Genomic DNA, 21,087 nt, shown 5'->3' on the forward strand with positions numbered 1-21,087 from the left:
TTTAACTTTTATTTTTTATATAGGCTATTTATTTCCTCAAATAACTCATGGAATGGAAGGCTTTCTCTTGATCTTTTAATATTAAGTGTAGTTTACTACAATATTTATACTGTCCATCTGGTACCCCTTAACCTCACTACATGACTGATTCGCTTCTTTTTATCAGTGATTAACTTCCATGAATCTATATTTTATAATACTTTTAATATATAAGTTATTAATAATTTGGTGCAACTTGTTTATATCTGCCTTATATCTTTTGCATAGCCCTTTTAATGGATTTAACATATTAGTGGAATCCTTGGAAAAAACATTTTTAATGGGGAAAATGTTGTCCTAAGGGTCATAGGAACTCTGATAAGTTAAATTATTCAAACAAAATGAGGGATATATTATCATAGATCTAGGGTACAGAAGAGAACATTGAGTTTCATGGATGAGTGACTTAACTGAAGATCACATATATAGTAATCCTCAGATGTAATTTGAAACCAGATCCTTTAACAGGAAAGTCAGTGCTTATTCTACTCTATCGTACTAAATAGCTGTAATGTTTTTTTCTCAGTTCACAGTTTGGTTAATTGCTAACATTTAACTACACCTTGATGTTGTTTGTGGAGCATTATCCTGTTTTATACTCTTCAGAGTTGCATGTTGACATCATTTACTTTATTTTCCTCTTCTAGATTGGCAGATTGCTACATTGGCCTTACTCTTGGGTGGTGCTGCCATAATTCTCATTGCCTTCTTGGTTGGTTTGATATCGATCTGTGTGGGATCTCGGAGACGTTTCTATAGACCAGTTGCTGTGATGCTTTTTGCAGCAGGTAAATATCTTAACATTTTCCTGTGTGTATTATAAACCTTCATTGTCTATACAGAGATGTAAATTATTATGTCTGTGTTGGATTCCATACAAATTTGGTGACACTTTTTATATCTTAAAATAAATTAGATTAGAATTCAGCAAATTATTATTTTTTTTTTTAGTTTGTTAAATATCTTAAGTTACAGGTACAAAACTTTTAAGCAAAATATGAATAAATAGCACTTGAAAGTACTGTTTGCCTTAGTAACTGTAGCAGATTTGTTCACAGTTTCTTTCCCCCCCTCAAAGATCATTTTTATTTATTTTTTTTCCCCTATGACTTGAAGCTAGGAAATTAATTCCAAATTCTATGTCATCATGTGCAATTCAGTATGAAAATAAATCAAATTAGTTTTAGGTTTTGCTGTTTATACCATATGCCTCAAATAAGTTAGTTGTGAAATGTGAATTAATATGTGCTCATTATTTTAAAAGCTATCAAAATATGAAACTGTCCAGATTAAAACACCAATGAAATAGATGCTAAAATATCACAAGGAAATATTCAGAAAATGCCTCATGGACTAAGAAGACGGTGAACTATTTCTTTAATGAGAATAGCAACTCCCATTAACAATTACTTTGTTAAACATTATGATTTGATCTGAAATATATACATTTGCATCTTGAGCTAACTTCCTTTCATTCTGTCAATCTCATCTGTGCCAAAGCTCACAGAATCACCTATCCAACAGAGAATAATGAATACAATGATAAAACCATGTAAACTGCTAGATGGATTTTGAAAAGTCATTAATGTGATTGGGATAGGTGATTATTAAATGTGAAGGGTATTAAGAATATAAAATTTTTTAAAAGAGAGAAAAATGATGAAGTTCTGCTGCCCCCTGCTGTTCATGTTGATGTTTTTACTTAGACAACAGGACAAAAAGGAAATCCTTTGTGTTTCAGGAAAAATTCTTGGACAATCAATCAAACCACCACATTTTACAGAAAAGAAAGTTGAGGCCCAGAAATGTAAAGGCACCACTTTCAGATCATAAATATGGAAGAACCCTAACAATGGATTTATAATATTTCAATCTAGAAGAGTCTCAAGATTACCTAGTCTAATACCCTTATTAGAGATTAAGAAACTGAATTTTAAAGATTTTAAGTCATTTAACTAAGGTCACACAGATGATATATAGTGGACTAAGGAGAGAAAGTCATGTCATCCAGGGTTCAACTTTCAAACAAGGGAGTTGACTGCTAACTAACTTTTATATATCATATATTTTTATTGTATTGTTAATAACTTTGATAATTTAATTATTGTTTTTCAAAAACAGATTCTGTTTCACTAAACAAATAGTAGTGCAATAGAATTCCTAGTTAAAAAAAGAAACATTTCTAATTTTCAGGAAACAAAATTCTTTCGTGACTCATTTAATAGAATGTTAATATGCCCTCAAAGTCCCTAAAATTGCAGCTTAGTTTTGGCTTTGACACTTATTCTGGGTATAGCACTGGTGAGTAAAATGAAATAATCTGAGTATCCCTGACAGTCCCTTTTAATTGATATTATCTTTAGAATTGTGTTTTGCTTCCTTAAGTATTTAGAGGAACAGTTATTGACACCATTAATGCCATAATGATATATATATATATATATATATATATATGTATACATACATATATATATATGGAATATATACACACATATATTTCCCATGTTAAGCAAGTAATTAAATTGTATGTATGGTGACAGGGTCTAGAATCATCCTCATCTTCATGAGTTCAAATCTGCCCTCAGACACTTACTAATTATGTGATACTGGGAAAGTCACTGATCTTGTTTAACTCATTTTTTTTAATATATAAAAGGAAGTATAAAAGAAAATAAAAATAGCAAACCACTCTGGTATCTCTGCCAAGAAAATCTCAAATCTCAGACATGACTGAAATGAACAACTACAACAAGGCTATCTATATAACATGGCTAATAGAAAGTACTAGCTGTGGTCTTAACACCTGGTTTCAAATTCTACCGTATAATATTTAGTAGATTGTAATTATGGATAAATTATTTTCCTTTTTTGTACTTTCATTTTCCTCATCCAGCAAAGTTCTCATGAAGAAGTGTTGTCAAAGTCTAAATATCTAGATATGTATGTACTGCTAAGAAAATAAATCTCTTTAAAAATAGTTTAATCAAACTTTTGTGGGAATAAGAACTATAACTAGCTGCAATAAATTTTAATTGTAAAATTCTGGTAATTAAAAAATTACAACTAGAATTTTTTAAACTACTAAAATCCCAAATCAAAATTATAATATCATTCGATATAGTATCTTAATAATGCTGTCACTTCATTTAACTTAATCTCTTTTGACATGCTGTGACTATATGAGCTCTTGAAAGAATCATTAACTTCAAGCTCATTATGCATTTAAACAGGGTAGATCTTCATGGTTATTTGTAACACAGCAGGTCAGTCTTTCCCTTTCTGTTTGGAGAATATCATTAAAAATATTTGTAGCTGATTTCTGGAAAATATAGTCATTAAAATAGATCCATCATGTTCCTCTGTGCAAAATAAAAGAGAGAAATGGAAAATTTGCTTGCTAAAAATGGGACAAGTTTGAAAAAAAGAACACTACCCTAAAGGACCTAAAGTAACCTACCTGGATGTTACTGAAATGTGGAAAGTATTAAGTTTGCAGCACTTCATTGATATCCTGTCTGACTCTTCCTAGCTGTGTGACTATATATATCCCTTAGTTTTCTCAATCTTTGATTTCTCAATGGTAAAATGAAATGATTGAGCTAGTTATCCGTCCTCCAAATATCTTTCATCTCTTGACTTCCTGCATTTTCATTTGCTTCCCCTGTGCCTCATACTAGGAGACTTCAACATATTGACAACTCTCTCTCCAACAAAATGTTTCTTCCATTCTTCAATCTACTCACCTTCACACCACCTCAGCCACACACATTGATGATCATACCCTTGATATTTCTGTCCTCCAAAAATGTACCATGACCATACTCAAGAATTCCAAAGAGTGGTTCTATGACCATAATCTCTTGCCTTTCTACCTCTCCTTCTTTCTTTCCTTATTAAACCATAATAAGTAAACAGAATGTAATTTTTAATCACTCAACCCCTTAATTTTCTCCTAAACCATCTCCTCTTCATGATCCACTCACTTCTCTTTTCTCTATCTTGCCCCTTTGGTAAATGACTTCAACTCTACCTGTTCTCTTAAGTAACTTGTCTCCTTATTTTATAACTATCTGCATTCTGCCAAGTCTCAGGCTTGGATCATTTCCAATATCCACTACATTTGTTCCCATACATGTGCTGCTGAAGGAAGGTAGAGAAGATCTCACAACTTCTGGCTAAAACCTTTGAGAGGAGTATGAATAATTGGTGCCTCTATTTTCTTTTCTTTTCTTGTTTTTTTTATTCTCTTCTTAATCTCCATACATTCTAGTTTTTGACTTAACCATAATAGCTGTGTTCTAAACACCTGATGTTCTCTTAACTATCAATTACTCCCTTGGTCTTTTTCTCAATCATTACTCTTCTTGACTTCTCTTTAGTCTCTATCAGTCTCTTCTCTGGGATATACATTTCTTTTGATTTTTTTTTCTCCTGTCAGACTGATCCTTTGCTTTCCTGAATTCTTCTCTGGTTCATGATCACTAACAACAGGTGTCAAGAAATGACTAAAAATATCATATGAAATGAGTTGAGCTGTAAATCAGGAGGCATTAAGATCTAATCTGAATTCTATTTCATATAAGCTTCAGGTAGTTGAATATATTTCTCTATCAGAAAATTAAGTTTGAGTTGAATGATATTGAAAGGTCCTTCAGTTCTAAAAGTAGACTAATGAATAAGATTTCTTATGAACTGGTTCTCTTCTTATAAGAAATAATTATTTAACTATATTAAGTGTTATAGTCAGTCAGTAATGAGCTGTGTTTATCAATGAGGTCTCTAAAAATAAACTTATAAATGATTTAATCTCCATTGCTATTTTCCATATAATTTTCTTAAATATAGAGAATCAACAATAATTCAAGTTTTGATTTATAATGTTTGCCCAGGTATCAGTTTTAGAACTAAAATTTGAGAAACAGCTCTTATGAACCTATTTGAACTGGTTCCAGGCCTGAGAGTTACAACTGATGTCAATTCTGCTCTCATGATTGGATAATAAAATACAAAATATTAATAGTATTAGACCTTTTTATGGGAAACAACACTGACTCATTTTGAAGCCTATTTTCCTTGCCCTGCTATCTATCCTATTTCTAAAAACTTTTAAGAAAATAAAGTGACAATTTATACAAGCAAAATGGATGGATCTAAATCTAAATAAAAAAATAATTAAATAAAAAAGAATCAAAATAAGAAAATTATTGTCTTCAGCATTGATTTTATTGTGTATATTTTTGCCTGATTTCAGAAAGAATAGAATAATTCAAGGCCATAAAGCTTTTTAAATATAATTTTAATTTGACATTATAATAAATAGCTTTAAAGTTATTTGTATGAATTGACTCTTTTGTAGGTGTGTTTTCTCTTTTTCCCTTAAGAGGAAATTGTATGGCCATATTAATGTACCTCTCAAATATTTGCTTAAGTGAATTAAAGCACACTGAAATATATTTTAAAAACACCTTACTCTAAGGGCTAGTCATTTCATGGAAAAGAAAATGAGACATAAAATTTCATATTCTAATCCCTATTCTATATCCATATCTTTTGATAGCCAGGTAATATCAGTAATGATTTTAAGTCATCATATGAATGTTTTTCCTAGATTCTATGTGGAATGTGCTTATTCATCTGAGTTCAGTATGTATTGCACTTAATAACTAAAGAAATACATCTTTGTTGCAAGATTTTTTTTTTGTTATTGTAACTATTTTGAAGATAGTAATGGTAAGCATTATGTGATTTCATTGCTGTAGAGGAATTTTCTAGGTATAAGAAATTCTCTTCAATGATTCAGATGAACAACTTAAATATGAATCTAAGAGATTTCTATGGTGGTACTACTAGATTATGTAACCTGTTTAGGATTATCTATATGTGTCAAAATCACTGAGTCTAAATCTTCTTGTAAAGTGACAACATCCCCCCCCAGTCAACCCAACTACTATGCTTCTAATTATAATTATAATTTGTCATATTTTACTCAATTTTAATTTAAGACCATGGACTATAAATGTGTCTTCTTTCATATTGAGGTTCAAGTCTGGTTGGAAAACTTAAAGAAAAAGATTGTTTTTTAAAAATACTTTTTATGCTGTGGTATTTGGTTCTTTAAATAATAGTCATCATATTAGCATACATGAAATCTAAAATTTGTCAGAATTTCAGAAACACAAACAAGACAATTTGTACTTTTACATTTATTTTAATACACAAGCTTTCTGAATCATATTGGGAGAGAAAAATCAGAACAAAAGGGAAAAACAATGGAAGAGGAAAAAAACTGAAAAAAGAATGTATTGATTGATTTACATTCAATTTCTTTAGTTCTGTTTCTGGATGTCAAAGGCATTTTCTGTCCAAAGTCTATTGGAATTTCTTTGGATCACTGAACCACTGAGAAAAACCAAGCCGTTCATAGTTGATCATGGCACCCTAGCTTGTGCCATTTATTTTCCTAAAATTCTACTATTTAAGTAATTTGTTTTCTCCTCTGTTAATCTGGGCAATTTATATTTTTGTAAATATTCATTCATTTTGTCAAGATTGCCATATTTGCTGTCATATAGTTAAATAAAATATCTGCTCATTATTGTTTTAATTTCTTTTTCATTAATTTTAATTTCACCCTTTTCATTTTTGGTGCTGGTTATTATTATTATTATTATTATTATTACCTTCTAATCAAAGTAATCAAAGTTTATCTATTTTTGTTGTTTTTTCATAAAACCAAATGTTAGTTTTAATAATTACTTCAATAGTATATATATGTATACATATATGTATATATATACATATGTGCATATATATATATACATATGTGTATATATATATATACATATGTATATACACACACACACACACACACACACATATATATATATATACACACACACACACACACACACACGTTTTCTAGGATCCTATTTACTTCTCTAGCTTTTTTTTTTTTTTTTTTTTGGATCAGATTTGTCTGATTCTGACTGGCAAAGATTGGGGTCTGCCATTAGTATAGTTTTATTGTATATTTCTTCATTTAACTGGCTTAAAATCTTCTCTACAAATTTGGCTACTCTGCCATTTGGAACATATACATTTAGTATCAGTACCACTTCATTGTTTACAGTACTCATTATCAAGATGTACTTTCCTTCCTTATCTCTTTATTTAGATCTCTTTTTACTTTTTTTTTATCTGAGATCACAATTGCTGCCTTTGCTTATTTTTTTTAAACTTCATCTAAAGCTAATAAATTATTTTCCTTTACTCTGTATGTGTCTCTTCGTGTCAAATGTATTTCTTGTAAACAACATATTGTAGGATTCTGTTTTTTTAATCCAATCTCTTATTCACTTCTATTTTATGGGAAAGTTAATCCCATTCATATTCATAGTTATTTCTCTTATTATTATTTTTATTTTCTCTGTATTTCTCTTCAACCTATTTTCTCACTTGTATATACTTTTGTTCTCCCTTTCCACCCTATCCTTAATAGTGTTTTTTTTACTCCCCCATCCATTACCTTATCTCCTATCACTCCTCCCCTACTCTTAGTGTTTTTTTCCTACTGTTTTTGTTCTCCCTTCTACCCAGCTCCTCCTTTTTATTTCCTTTTTTTCTCCTACTTCTTTATACGATTAGATACATTTCTATAGCCAACTGAATGATTAAGTAATTCTCTCTCTTAGAGACAAAACTGATGAGATAAAGCTTCAGACAATGTTTATCCCCCTACCCTTTTTTTCTCAATTTTAGTAGGTCTTTTGTGTGATCTAATTTGTCCTAATTTTTCCTCTCCTTTCCTCTTCTAGTACAGACCTTTTCCTACCCCTTAATGTCTTCTCTTTGATATAATCACATCAGAGTTCATTCACAACCACACCCTCCATGCATGTGATGCTCCATTATGTCTGCCCCCAGTAACAGATATAGTTCTCAAAAGTTACAGTTATCATTCCCTTCTAGGTATGTAAATAGTTTAATTTTTAAGTAATATATATTTTCCTATTTACCTTTTCATGCTTCTTGAGTCCTGTCTTTGTAGATTAAATTGTCTTTTTAGTACTGATTTTTTCAGTAGAAATGAGTGAAAATCTCTTACTTCATTGAAGATTCAAAGTGTTCCCTGAATGATGATGCTCAGTCTCTCTGGTCTGTTAATTTTTTTGTTTAACTCTAAGTCCTTTGTTTTCTAGAATATGGTATTCCAGGCCCTATGAACCTTTACTGTAGAAACTGCCAGATCCAGGGTAATCATGGCTGTTGCACTTTGATATTTGAATTGTTTTTGTCTGGCAGCTTTCAGTATTTTTAACTTGAGATTGTTTTCTAGAGTTTTGCTACAATGTGCTTAGGGTTTTCATTCTGGGAATGAAGATTCTTTGAATCTTTCAATGAATATTTCCCCCTCTTTTTCTAGAATATTGGGGCACTTTTCTTTGATAAGATCTTGAAGAATCCTATCCAGGCGATTTTTGGTCATGGCTTTCAGGTAGACCAATAATTTTTAAATTGTCTCTTAAAAAAAAAAAAAAAAAAAAAAGGAAATCATCTATTTTCTAGGTTAGCTGTTTTTCTAATGAGATATTTCACATTTCTTTCCAGTTTTTTATTCTTTTAGATTTGCTTGACTAATTCTTCATGTCTCATGGAGTCATTAGTTTCCATGTGCTCCATTCTCATTTTTAATTTGTGATTTTCTTCACTGAGCTTTTGTATCTCAATTTCTATTAATTAATTAATTAATTAATTAATTAATTTTTAACCATTTCATTATTTATACTTTTGAAAGTGTTAAAATCTCAGTGGATTTCTCTTTACATTTGGCCACTTGTATTTTTTAAGAAATTGGTTTTCTTTCCCAAATTATTGTGTGTAGCAAATCTATCATTTCTTTTCTCATTTTTTCTTCTGTCTCTCTGTTTTGCCTTTTATGAGCACTTCCAAGTAGCCTCTTTAGGTTTGAGACTAATTCATATAGCTCTTTAAGATTTTCTTTGTGAACATTCTGTCCTCAACTGAATTGGTGTTTTTGTCTTCCTTCTCATCATAGTAGTTTTCTATGGTCAAGGTTCCAAGGCTCTTTTCTGTTTCTCGCTCATTTTCTTTCCTTTTCTTTTGAAATTTCCTTTTTTTTTAATTTTTTTTAAATTTTTTTTTAATTTTATGGTTGATTTGTGCTCCTAGGATAAAGGATGTGCCATCCTGTGCAAATCTTAGCTTGGACTTTGAATGCAGGGGCTTCTTATGTTGCAGGGATTAGTTTTTCCTCCTTTTTTAGGGGACATCCTGGTTTCCCAGAGTTTGTCTTCTGAGCTGCGACTGGAGGTTATCCCACTGATCTTATCCTCTATTGAGCCAGGACTGAGGGTTTCTGTTGATATTTTTCTTTGACTAAGACTCTTTCATGAGCTTTCCCAGAGTCTATCTGAACTGAACTGGACACTCTTTCCACCCCGGTGAGACTGACTTTTCTTGAAGTTTTTCCAATCTATCTTAAACTAGAAAGTGGTTTCTTTCCATTATCTTCTATTCAGAGACTTTCTGTGGTTTTCCAGGGAAGAGACCTTGAGCAGCTTCCTGGTTTCACTCTGCCATTTTGACTCCATCCCTTCAAGTCTTCTTCATTTGTACTTTAAATAATTACTTGGAATGGAGAGAGAATCTTGAGTTCTAGGAAGAAATTTCCCCATTTTCCTTTAGCTTGATGTCATGGGAGTGGCTAGGTTGAACTTTTCAGAAGAAGCATGAGCTATTTGTTTTTTGTTTTGTTTTGTTTTGTTTTGTTTTTGTTTGTTTGTTTGTTTTTTGTTTTTTAGTTCTGTATTCCTTTTTAGTGAGAATTTTTTTTCATACCTGTCAGAAAGTAATGCATTTTAAGCATTCCATCCATGTGATCAAGGGAAAAAATGATTTATTTTTTTCAGCTAGCTGATTACACAAAATCTTGCCACTTTGGTGACAAGTCATTCTGAAATCTTACAGTAGACTTTCTAAGAACACAAATCACAAGAAATTTGGAATGATGGAATGATGACCTTTTGCAGACAATTTGAGTGAATAGAAAATTCAGCACTCTTATATGATTAAACAAGCTTATTTTCATACTTTTGTCCCTTTTGTAAAGGTTAATAAAATGTGTCCATTGTTAGATTGCAATTTGCTTTCCTGGTCTCCTCTCTTTGAAAGAGATTCTTGTTATTTACTCACCTGAGATTTATGTGCTCTCATAGAAAAGTTAACACGCTTCCCAAATATTTATATTGTGTATTTATTTCAGAAAGTTTGTGTTTCTTTAAGAATCATAAACAAGTTGGCTTTCACCTATGTAGGGCAAGGATCCCTTTATAACAAAAGTATACCAGATATTAAAATACAGATGGAAGCTCTGACATCAGTGCACAGTGATTTCCTAGCAGAAGGGACAGATTTCAGATGTTTGTAGATTTAGAGAGACTACATTCCATAGAAGTCAAATAGAATGTAGTTGGCATTCAAGAACAGAAATCATTCTTGTGAGAGAGATGACCTATTTGGTGTCAGAAATGAGACTAGATGGAGAGTAGCATTTGATGTAAATTTCACAGTAAGTTCTTATAATTGCAGATCTTTAAAGGTTTTTCAGAAGGGTCTCTTCAGAAAAGAGCCCTTACTCACATCATTCATAGGCAAACCAAGAAAAACCAAAAAAGTTCTCTCCTTCTCTCTTGCTCCAACCTTCTTACTATCTTATGAAGCAGGTCTTGTGTCAGAATGAAACCTTTAGTGATACAGTGTTTCAGCCTCTGATAATACCTATCAGAGTATTATCCCTGATATCCCCTATCAGAGTACTCATTGCCATTATCTATAATTATTATTATTATTATTTTTTAAGGAGAAGAACATAATTCTTTGGAGGGCAGAGACTGTATTAGTTCTGTTCCTTATTTTATTTATTTATTTATTTATTTATCTATTTATTTATTTATTTATTTATTTATTTATCTGTTTGTTTTGCACAAACTAGGTCAGTAAAATGTACATATTTAAGTACACATTGAATTGAATTGAATAATGAAGAAATAAAATATAAACATACTGCCTATGAAAAGCTTGGGCTTTCATAGATAACACAAAGCTTACAAACTAATTTTTGGGGTTATAATTGGCCTTTATTTTAACACATTCCTAGAACAATTTTAAAAATAATCTTGGGTAAGCATATAGGAAATCTAAAATGTGTGTCAGAGAATTTCATTAGCACAAACTAGATTTGATTTTTATTTTAAGTAAATTCTTTGGGGAGAGGGTCTCATTTTCTATGCAGAAATCTGCTCTTTCAATTTAAGTATAATTAATAAATCAACAAAAACAATGTAATACATAGTATAAGAAAGAATATGGACTGATGACATCAAGGAGATTTCCTCAAAAGGTGAGTTTGGAGCCTGGTTTTGAAGTAAGTAAATGGCAAAAATTGTAATTCAAAAAATAAAAGATATTTTAAGGATGGGGTGGAGCATGGAGAAAGGCATTAAGGCAGGAATTTTGCAAGTCATGCATATTGGGAAACCAGTTAAATGGATTATCTTGGTTTGAAATAGCTTCAAAAGAGGATATGAGAAGAGATTTAAATAAACAATAATTGAAAGTTATATGACAGACTAAGCAGTTTGGTTTTGTTCCCTGAGAGTAAATTTGAGTTCCTTAATTTCTGAATAGCATAAAATAAGGACAGGGATTGTGGCTGGACTTTATCCCTTAGCAATCAGGTCAGTATTTCTTAAGTTTTTCCTTCATTTATGGCACTGTTAGCTTCTATGAATATTAATTCAGTAAGCGAAGGAATCCCTATTTGTAAGGAGTTTACATACTAATGAAAAAGATAACAAATATATGTATGGGTATGCATGTATACATATATGTGTGTGTGTGTATCTATATATAGAGACAATGAGATTGAAAGACAGAGACTGACAGACATATACACACATAGAGCACTAGCAGTTGAGAATATTAGGAACTACTCAGTGTAAAAGATAGTGAATGAGCTATACCATAAACTAAGGGGAGGCATTTTATAATGTAGATATAATGTAGACATAGGAAAGAAATGCATTCCAGGCTTGAAGAATGGCCGGTGACAAAGTCTGGATAAGATAAGGAGCAGAGAGAAGGCCATTTGCCAAGATTGTTCTATATATGAAAAGGTATCATACCCAATGAGAATGGAGAGGTAGTTAGAGTAAATTTTGAAGTACTTTGAAAAATAAACAGAAAAGCTTTTATTTTGATCCTGGAACAAAATGGAAAACATTTATTGAGTAGAAGAGTCACATAGGTTAAATCTGTATTACAAGGAAAATAAACAAAGAGGCTCCTGGTAGAATGTTAGGATTACTAAGTGAGAACTCAGGTTGTCTGGATGGTGACAAGGTGAGAATTCACTTAGTAATCCTAACAGTAGAATATATAGAATGTACTCCTGGTGAGAGATTTAAGGTAAGGAAACCAATCAGGAAGCTGTTTCCCTAATCGGGAAGGAGGGTTGAAGACCAATTGAGCTAATGTAGTAGTTGAGAAGAACTTGAATCGAAACAAAACAAAACAAGAAAACAAAAAACAAAAAACAAAAACTGGACATACTTACACTTATTTAAAAATATGAAGCTATTTAAAATTAATTTTGTTTTTAAAATTTCATACACCATGAAACATTGGAGACATTGAGAAAGGACAAAATCAAAAGTGATAATTGTGAATTTGATTACATCTTATTCTTTGAGATGAATGTATTGTGTCTTAGTGAATTGTGGGCTAGATCCATAGTATGGATAAGGGTTGAAACTTGATGTCACTAACTCTGTAAATTATAGATGACTATAATTAACTAACTATATGTGTGAATAATTTATGTGTATATACATTTATATATGAATAAATTATATGTAGTAATATATAACTGAATTAATTAAAGATAAATTACTTATCATTCTTGTCAATTTCCCCTAGATGTAAATTGGAACTCTCAGCTAGGTAACACAGTGAATAGAGTAACAGGCTTCCTGCAGTCAGAAGAACCTGTTTGAAGTGTGGTATCAATGCTATCAATTAATAAATATTTATTAATCAGAAGTGCCAGGCACTGAGGATACAAAAAAGAGACAAAAGATTGTCCTTTCCCTTAAGGAATTTACAATCTAATGGGAGAGATAGTAAGTAAACAAATATTTATAAGCACAATCTATGTAAAGGGTAAAGATGGAATAATTAATGGAGGGAAGGTACTAGAATTAAAAGGGACCACATTTGAACTCCGAGTCCTCCTGACTTCAGGGCTGGTGCTGTATCTAATGCACTATCTAGCTGCCACCTGGAAGTTTCATTTAGAAGGTTTTTAGCTGTATTCCCTTGGGCAAATAATAACCTTCATCCCAGTTTCTTCATCTATGAAATGGGGAATGAAATAACACTGATTTCTAGGGTTAAAGATAAAATGAGTAAATGTTGTAAAAGCATTTTTGCAATCTCCAAAATGGCATATTAATGCTTACCATTATGATGATGATGATGATGATGAGATTAAATATTTCTTCAGGTAGCTAGATATGTAGTGAATAGAGTATTGGAAGAGTCAGAAAATTGGAGTTCAAATCTGTCCCCTATCACTTATTAGCTGGGTGTCTTGGGCGAGTCACTTAACACTCAATTTTCTCATCTCTAAAATGAGTTGAATAAGGAAATGGCAAACCTTTCCTGTTGCTCTGCCAAGAAAATTCCAAATGGAGTGACAAAAATCTGACTCAATTGAACAGAAACAATAAATTTTTTATTGAATTCAATTAATTTCTTGTCAAGTATGACATAACAAAATGATTAGTATCACATAACTCACTAGTTTAATTTATTCAAATATTTTATTATTCATTAATATCAGATAAATTTATGTTACAAAGTCAAATGTTTTATTGGATAAAAAGTAGATTATTTCAACTTTTTTTTCTATTTTTTTTAAATTTGTTTCTTAGAAACTTAACAATACCTCGTCCTAATTCAGACTGATTTTCTTTCAGTTGTTCTACAGGTGTGCAGCCTTGTCCTCTACCCAATCAAATTCATTGAAACCGTGAGCCTGAAAATTTACCATGAGTTCAACTGGGGTTATGGTCTGGCTTGGGGCGCAACTATATTTTCATTTGGGGGTGCCATCCTTTATTGCCTGAACCCAAAGAACTATGAAGACTACTACTAGAAACAAGTCTCCAAAGAAAATATAAACAAAGGATTATTACATCTTTTCTAACATGATTTTCTAGAACACTTGCGGAGCATCAAAGCAGTTTGATCTGTTGACTTAAAATCCTCTGCCCTTTGGCTACTGACATTATAAACAGCTTTTACATATGTTTTGGGGACCTGCAGAAATTAAGAGAGCTGATTAAACTTAAGCAAATGCTGCAAGCTTCCTATATGTTAACATCATTTTACTTAACAAGTGAAGGATCTATGTAAAAGACCATTGCAGGAAAACTAGTGGGGAAAAAATGCCAGCATCTCCTTTTGCTTGTGGGGGAGCAGCTGGCAGAAGCTCCATTTCAGAATTTCCTAACAAGGACAAGGATTTAGCTGTTAATAGTCTTCTTTTGCAAGCTTATCCTACCCAATCACTTCATTAGTCCTTAGTCACTAGCTTAATAATTTCTTGAAGAATGAGCTTCCTTTTAATATCTACTGAGAGTAATGAATGTGACCAGTTAATAACTCAAGTTCCACACTGAAGAATCTTCTTAGTAATGGGAATTTATGCATTGGCAATCAGCATTTCTCTGCTAGTTGTGGCAGAGCAGAGAAGTCAAAACTTGGAGACATTTGTTTTTAATTATGTGGTTAAGAGTTGTGCCTCTGCCATAACTAGCATAAGGGGAAAATGGAGGGCCTCTTCTTTTCCCACAGGCAAGCAGAAAAGGAAAAAAATTGCATGGATTGCAATTGTTCTAAATAAGCTCTCAGTCATTTTACAAATATTGCAGTAAGGAAATGTGCACATCTAACAAGTCTAATTATTTTTATAGAAGGTGATCATTTAGTACAAATTACAATGATATATATCCCAACTCCCTTGCACACAGACTTCTATGACATATAAAATCCAATATTAGCAAAGAAGTTTGAGCATTAACCTAGTGCACCTTGTTAAGCATATTGGACTGGTACTCCCTTCTTAGCTGATTTGCCAAAATCCATCTGCTTAAGTTATTTACTATATGCTCCCTTCAAGATGTCATTATCAGGAGAATTTTCTTTGAGATGTAGGAACAGAATGTTAAACCTAAATGGGGTTTATAAAATAAAGTCCTAAAGTAGTACAAAGTAGAGTAGATATTAGGATTACAATTTTTTTCTTTAATGCCTTTAAAATAGACGCTGCTCTTTTAATTTCAGGAACCTCAAATATCTAGGTGCTTTTTTTTTTTCTTAAAAAGCAGAGAGAATTATATATAGGCTAAGATTGGAGGACTAGAGTTCATCTGATAATTATATTGTCCTCTGAATGTAACCAATTGGCTGACAATTTCATGCCTTCAAGTATTCTAATACATATTTAAAGTGCCCCAATTTTAATCCTTCATAGACTGTTTAAGTTAAGGGAAGTGCCAACAGAAGAAGTAGATTTGCAACAAAGTTCATGTTGCAAATTGCTATATTTATTTCTGTTTAATGCTTTCTAATTTGGGTACTTAAATTAATTATAAACATATTTTTATATCATATATACAGTTCTAATATAAAAGTTAAAATACTTATTTTTGTTAACAAAGACATGGATATGAACTAGTTGGATCTGTTGCCAGAAGAGACAAGGAAAATCTTTTGAAATGCTCCAGTGTGCTGTTGTGTTCCCCCCACAGAGGGACTGCAGAATCCATTAACAGCATGACTACATCTCTCGTATTAAATGCATTGGTCACAGCTCACAAAACAGGGCCCCTGCTTCCAGCTTGTCATGGTTTAAGTACTGTTGCCAAATAACAAAAGCCCAATCCACCACAACCCTCTACTTTCCTGTTTAAATACAGAACTTTTTGTTGAATTTTCCAGTATGCATCTTGTAGAAACACAGATGAAATAAGAAATGAGAAGTGGAAGGCTTAGTCTATTTCAGCAAAATCAACCAAACTGGTTAAAAGTGCCTCAGGATGACATTCTTTGGAAAATTTTAGGAGATGGAAGAAAATTTAGTTTGATTTCCATGAAAGGCACTCAAAAATCTTTTCAACCAGTTTTCTCAGAAATACTACTATTTCTGGCATAGACAACTTTGCAGCTAATTAGATATGATCGTTAAGCAGCATGAAGAACACAAACTTTGTAGGGCTATTTAAACTACTCAAAACAATAACCCCCCTCTATTGTGAGAGGATGCCTTTTTTATTCTCAAATAATGAAAGAACAGATCTGTGGTGCTGGCATCAATCAGTAAGGCAATTAGTTATTCAAAGAGGATGCAGTGTGCTCTTAGACCAATATCACATCTACACATTTTACCAAGATTTCATTCTCTGTCATTATTTCAAGCAAGCAATGACAGAGAACATGTGTTATGGGCTAAAGCACGCATAGTTTCAGATTATTGGTACTTTTCTAACATGATTTCTTTTATCTTTCCAGTGAAGAGCCCCATGTTCTATTTCAACCAATGCCAATATTTGGAAATATTTTATACTGATCCTCAAGTTCAGTGCATAATAGAATACCCAAGGGTTTCAATGCACTCAATATGATATGCTTAGTTTCAGAATAAATACAACAAAAATAATTATCTACATCATTCTTATCATGTCTGCTCTTACTTTGTTTTCTCTTACAAGTAATGCTATTTTCCTTGCACAAATCCAATGTTGTATCTTCTAGTTATATGTATACAAACACACACACACACACACACACACACACACACACACACACACACATACACACACTCATATTCACATACATTAAGCAGGGCTAGTTATTTGTATTTCTGAAGCTTAACCTATTCCGTCCGGTGCTGACCTGTACAAAGCACCTTTCCTGGATTTCTTGCACAACTATGTTTTAGCTTTTGTAAGTTCAACATGTAAATTTTAAAGACATAAATATAGAGAGACTTATGTATTTGAAATATAAATGATATATATGGATTAGCATGTAACTGTATATTATTAAACATGCAATGAAATGACTGGTAAGTGAAGTCTAATCTTATGACTAGCGATGTAATTTATTCAGACCGTATTTTTGTACAGAACTGTGCACACTAACCTATTGCCTCTGTGTCCTCTTTAAAGCCTAAAACTGTGCCTAGAGATTTCATCTGTCTTTAAAAAAATTAAATCTATTTCATGCTGTTAATGGTATTAGTTTCTCTATTCTCTATTTATTTTGTTTAAAAATATGGTGTGTTTATTACTTAAATGTGAATTCATGGTCATTCATTTTTTAAAAATCATCAGTGAGAAAATTATCTATACTATGGTTTTATTTGAAAATACACATCTAACTAAGCTTTTCACAACTTTTTTAGCTGACATGAATTTATCCATATGGGAAAAAATAAAAATAAAATTGATCACATAGACATTCTATTGCATTCTGCACTGTCCAGATTTCTGGTGTTTAATGGTCCACAGTGCATTTGCTACTACAAAAATATATTATTTATATTAATATTTTCGCTTAAATACATTTTAAAAATGTGTCCTAATTTTTCTCTTCAAAATAATTCTTTTTTTGGCTTTGATTTCAATTCCTTTCCATTTTTCTGTATTGTCTTTGACTGAATGAAAATAAAAAAAGAATTTAAAGTCTTAAAAAATAGTTTTAACTTTCTCAGGAAGACAAAGAAAGAACTTTCACATTAGAGCAATTTATGGTGTTTGTATATACATATAAGTATACATGTATATTCATGAATATGTGAAGATACATGTCTCTTCCTTTTTATTTTTGTATATGTGTAACTCAATGTGCATAAAACCTATATATGTGCAGAATATATAAAGATGTTTATACATATAAATATATACATATTTACATATATACATGTATACATTGTTCTACCTTATAGTTCTTGCTATGCTTCCACAAAATGGATAGGAATTGCCTTGGGTGAGCAGGCAGAGGTCAATTGCCCTTTTTCCCTTTGAAATCATATATCATTTGTACACATATGTGTGTACATATGTGTATGTATTATAAATATATAGGAATAACAAAACAAGAGGAGGAGTAGCAGATATTTGTTATATCTTATTCTTATTTGGGAGGATTATAGCAATGAAAAAACATTTAAGTACTCTTGCCTTAGAATTTTTTTAAGTGACTTAAAATAAGAATTTCTATAGGAAAAAAACAATATCCATAAATTTTGAGCATACTTGGAATCAAATCAAATTTTTTATATAATAAACATTCACTTGAACAAAAGTCAAGCTTTCTATAAAATAAAAAAGAAGTATTTATTTATTATGAAGTAGGAATGCATGATTTAAAGTTGATTTCACTAATTTGTTTAATAATTAAAATTTAAATCCAGTAGGGACTTTTATGTTTTGAGTTTAATTGGATCTTTTAATGAACAAAAATCTGTTTTCTTTTTCAACCATCATCCACACAGCATTGGGGGGGTGGAGGGAGGAAGAAAACAAATATAACCTCATAACAAAAATGCATACTCAACAAAACAACTTATCTCATTTTCCTATTCAAAAAATTAAGTCTCATTCTGCATCCTGAATCCATTACACCTCTCTCAGGAGATAGGTAGGATATTTTGAACTCAGTCATCTGGAAACATGTTTACTTATTTTGATAAGAGTTCTTATGTATTTTCATTTTTAAATATTTATAATACTGATATTTTACAAATTGTTTCCCTGCTTCTGTTTACTTCAGTCTGCATCATTAAAAAGACAAGTCTTTCTAGGTATACCTGAAATCATCCCATGAAAATACTTTTAGATCATCTAATTTGACCTCATCATTTTATAGCTTAATGAAGTTAATTAAAATATAGAAATATGACTTTTTAAACATTAAATTATTTTTGTCATATTTCATATCCTTGGATTTCTGAATTTGAAGGACCTATGTCTTTATTTCAATGTTTTCTTCATCTTGCATTTTCCAATTGCTTAAATCATAATGGGAATTTTGACCCTTTGATGAAATGTGATTGAGTAGAAGATTCTGAGGTATTGGTATATCAGGATCAAGTTTTTGCTGCAATACCTAGTGTGACCTTGAATGGACCATCTTTCACCTTTGGACCTCATTTTTCTCATCTGGAAAAGCAAAATGTTCAACTAACTTATCCCTGACGTCCCTTCTGGCTATAATTTGGTGATTTACCAAAAATGAAACATTACATTTTTATACTGAAATGGATTCAACAAAAGAAAATTAGCATATGGTTATTTCATTTAAATTCACAGAGGCCTTATGAAGTGGGAAGAAAACCTATTTATTGTTTTACTTTTAAGCTAAATGGGACTTAAAGAATTAGAAGTATTCTGATACAACTAGATTCTGATTAGTTTAAATAATGAATTTCATGAATACTCACATTATTTGAATTGTGTGGATGTGGCTTATTCAATCTATACTTTTCATTTCACTAATGAGAAATAACTAAATTAAGGTACCTAACTAAGGATGAATGTTAAATCTGACCTAAATTTTTCTTACTCTCAGTACTTAACTTTGTTCTTTAGAAATCACATTCCTATAGTTTATTTAGATTTATGGGCTATTTTTCTTAGCACAATCTTTGAAGGATTATAGTACTGGCATTATTAGTCCCTTTTTGAAGGAAATTGAAGAAGAGCTTTAGGTTGAAATAATCTGGCCCAGTACTGATGACTTGTGAATGGTGAGGTGATATTGGAGCTAATATTTTCTGTATCTAAATATACAGTTCTTTACAATGATCCACCCTACACAGCATCCAAAAGCACTCAGAGAAGTATAAAAAAGAGGACAGGAGCAGGGTGATAATTTAAATTTTCTGAGTGAAATGCTCTTTCATGGAAACAAAATATATTTTCAATGTTAAAAATGCTCCCTTTCCAATGGCAATTGTTTTTGATATCTGTTCTCCAAAAGTCAGTAGAAATAAATTATAATTCTATAAGTTGTCAATGGAAAATATGATAACTTTAAGAAAATATATTGAAGTATGCTTTGTATAAGAGGAATAGTGGGCTAGTTATCAGTTTATATTGTTTATTCACAACCAGACATTATAATATTTTGTGTGAACATTTGATAAATTCATTTCAAAGTAATCAACAAATCCCAGAAAATTAATTAAGCTAATAGTTGTATAATAATATGGAAAAATCAGCTTAAGAAACTTTTTCCACAAAAGATATAATATCTTTTTGACTTCATGGAGAAGTCATAAGGAGCTATTAAGTAATTTGGCTATTATAAATGGGTTGTTAAATGTCAGAAGTGGTATTTTAACATATTTCTTCCCAATTCCATATATTATTTAGTTTCATGTGTTGTCATCATATAGAAAAATAAAAAGGATGATTAGATTTTTCACTTTGACCCTTTGTCCAAAGTTCATAACTTCCTATTATTAGCTCTGTTGAAATGAGACCTGAAAAATGTAAACTGAGATGGAAGGGCAAAGAGATGAGATCATGTCTGAAGTTCATTTTGTTGGGTTTTGAAATATCTCTTTAGAAAGCATTGTTTTAGTTCAACTTTCTCATCTTTTTACATGTTCTATGTATGAAGATACAAACCTTGCATTGAGGTTTAATCTAATAAAAATATATATAGAAAGAGATCCAAAGTTTTGTTGAGAATAAAATTACAAAAGTCAGCATCACTCATATAATACTTTCATTAATTCTAAGACTGATGTGTCAGAATGAATGTAAAAATAATAGCTAACACAGTATTTTAATTTTAGAGATTGTGGAGACTTTAGAGATCATCCATCTACATATATATGAGAGATGATATTTGAAACCAGGTCTCCTGACTCTAAATACAAAGCCCTTTTCATTC

General features: G+C 31.2%; 1 protein-coding gene across 1 annotated transcript in view; it reads left to right on the forward strand.

The window, feature by feature from the left end:
• TMEM47 (transmembrane protein 47) overlaps window positions 1-17,415 on the forward strand; it is a 45,646-nt gene extending 28,231 nt beyond the window's left edge. Inside the window, exons 2-3 of the mRNA XM_074300854.1 lie at window positions 687-827; window positions 14,097-17,415. Of these exons, the coding sequence (XP_074156955.1) occupies window positions 687-827; window positions 14,097-14,275 (320 nt within the window). The 3' untranslated portion in view covers window positions 14,276-17,415. The remainder of the gene's footprint in view (window positions 1-686; window positions 828-14,096) is intronic.
• Window positions 17,416-21,087: the final 3,672 nt, after the last annotated feature.

The sequence above is a fragment of the Sminthopsis crassicaudata genome, chromosome 3 (genome assembly GCF_048593235.1).
Source record: "Sminthopsis crassicaudata isolate SCR6 chromosome 3, ASM4859323v1, whole genome shotgun sequence".
Classification (NCBI taxonomy): Eukaryota; Metazoa; Chordata; class Mammalia; order Dasyuromorphia; family Dasyuridae; genus Sminthopsis; species Sminthopsis crassicaudata.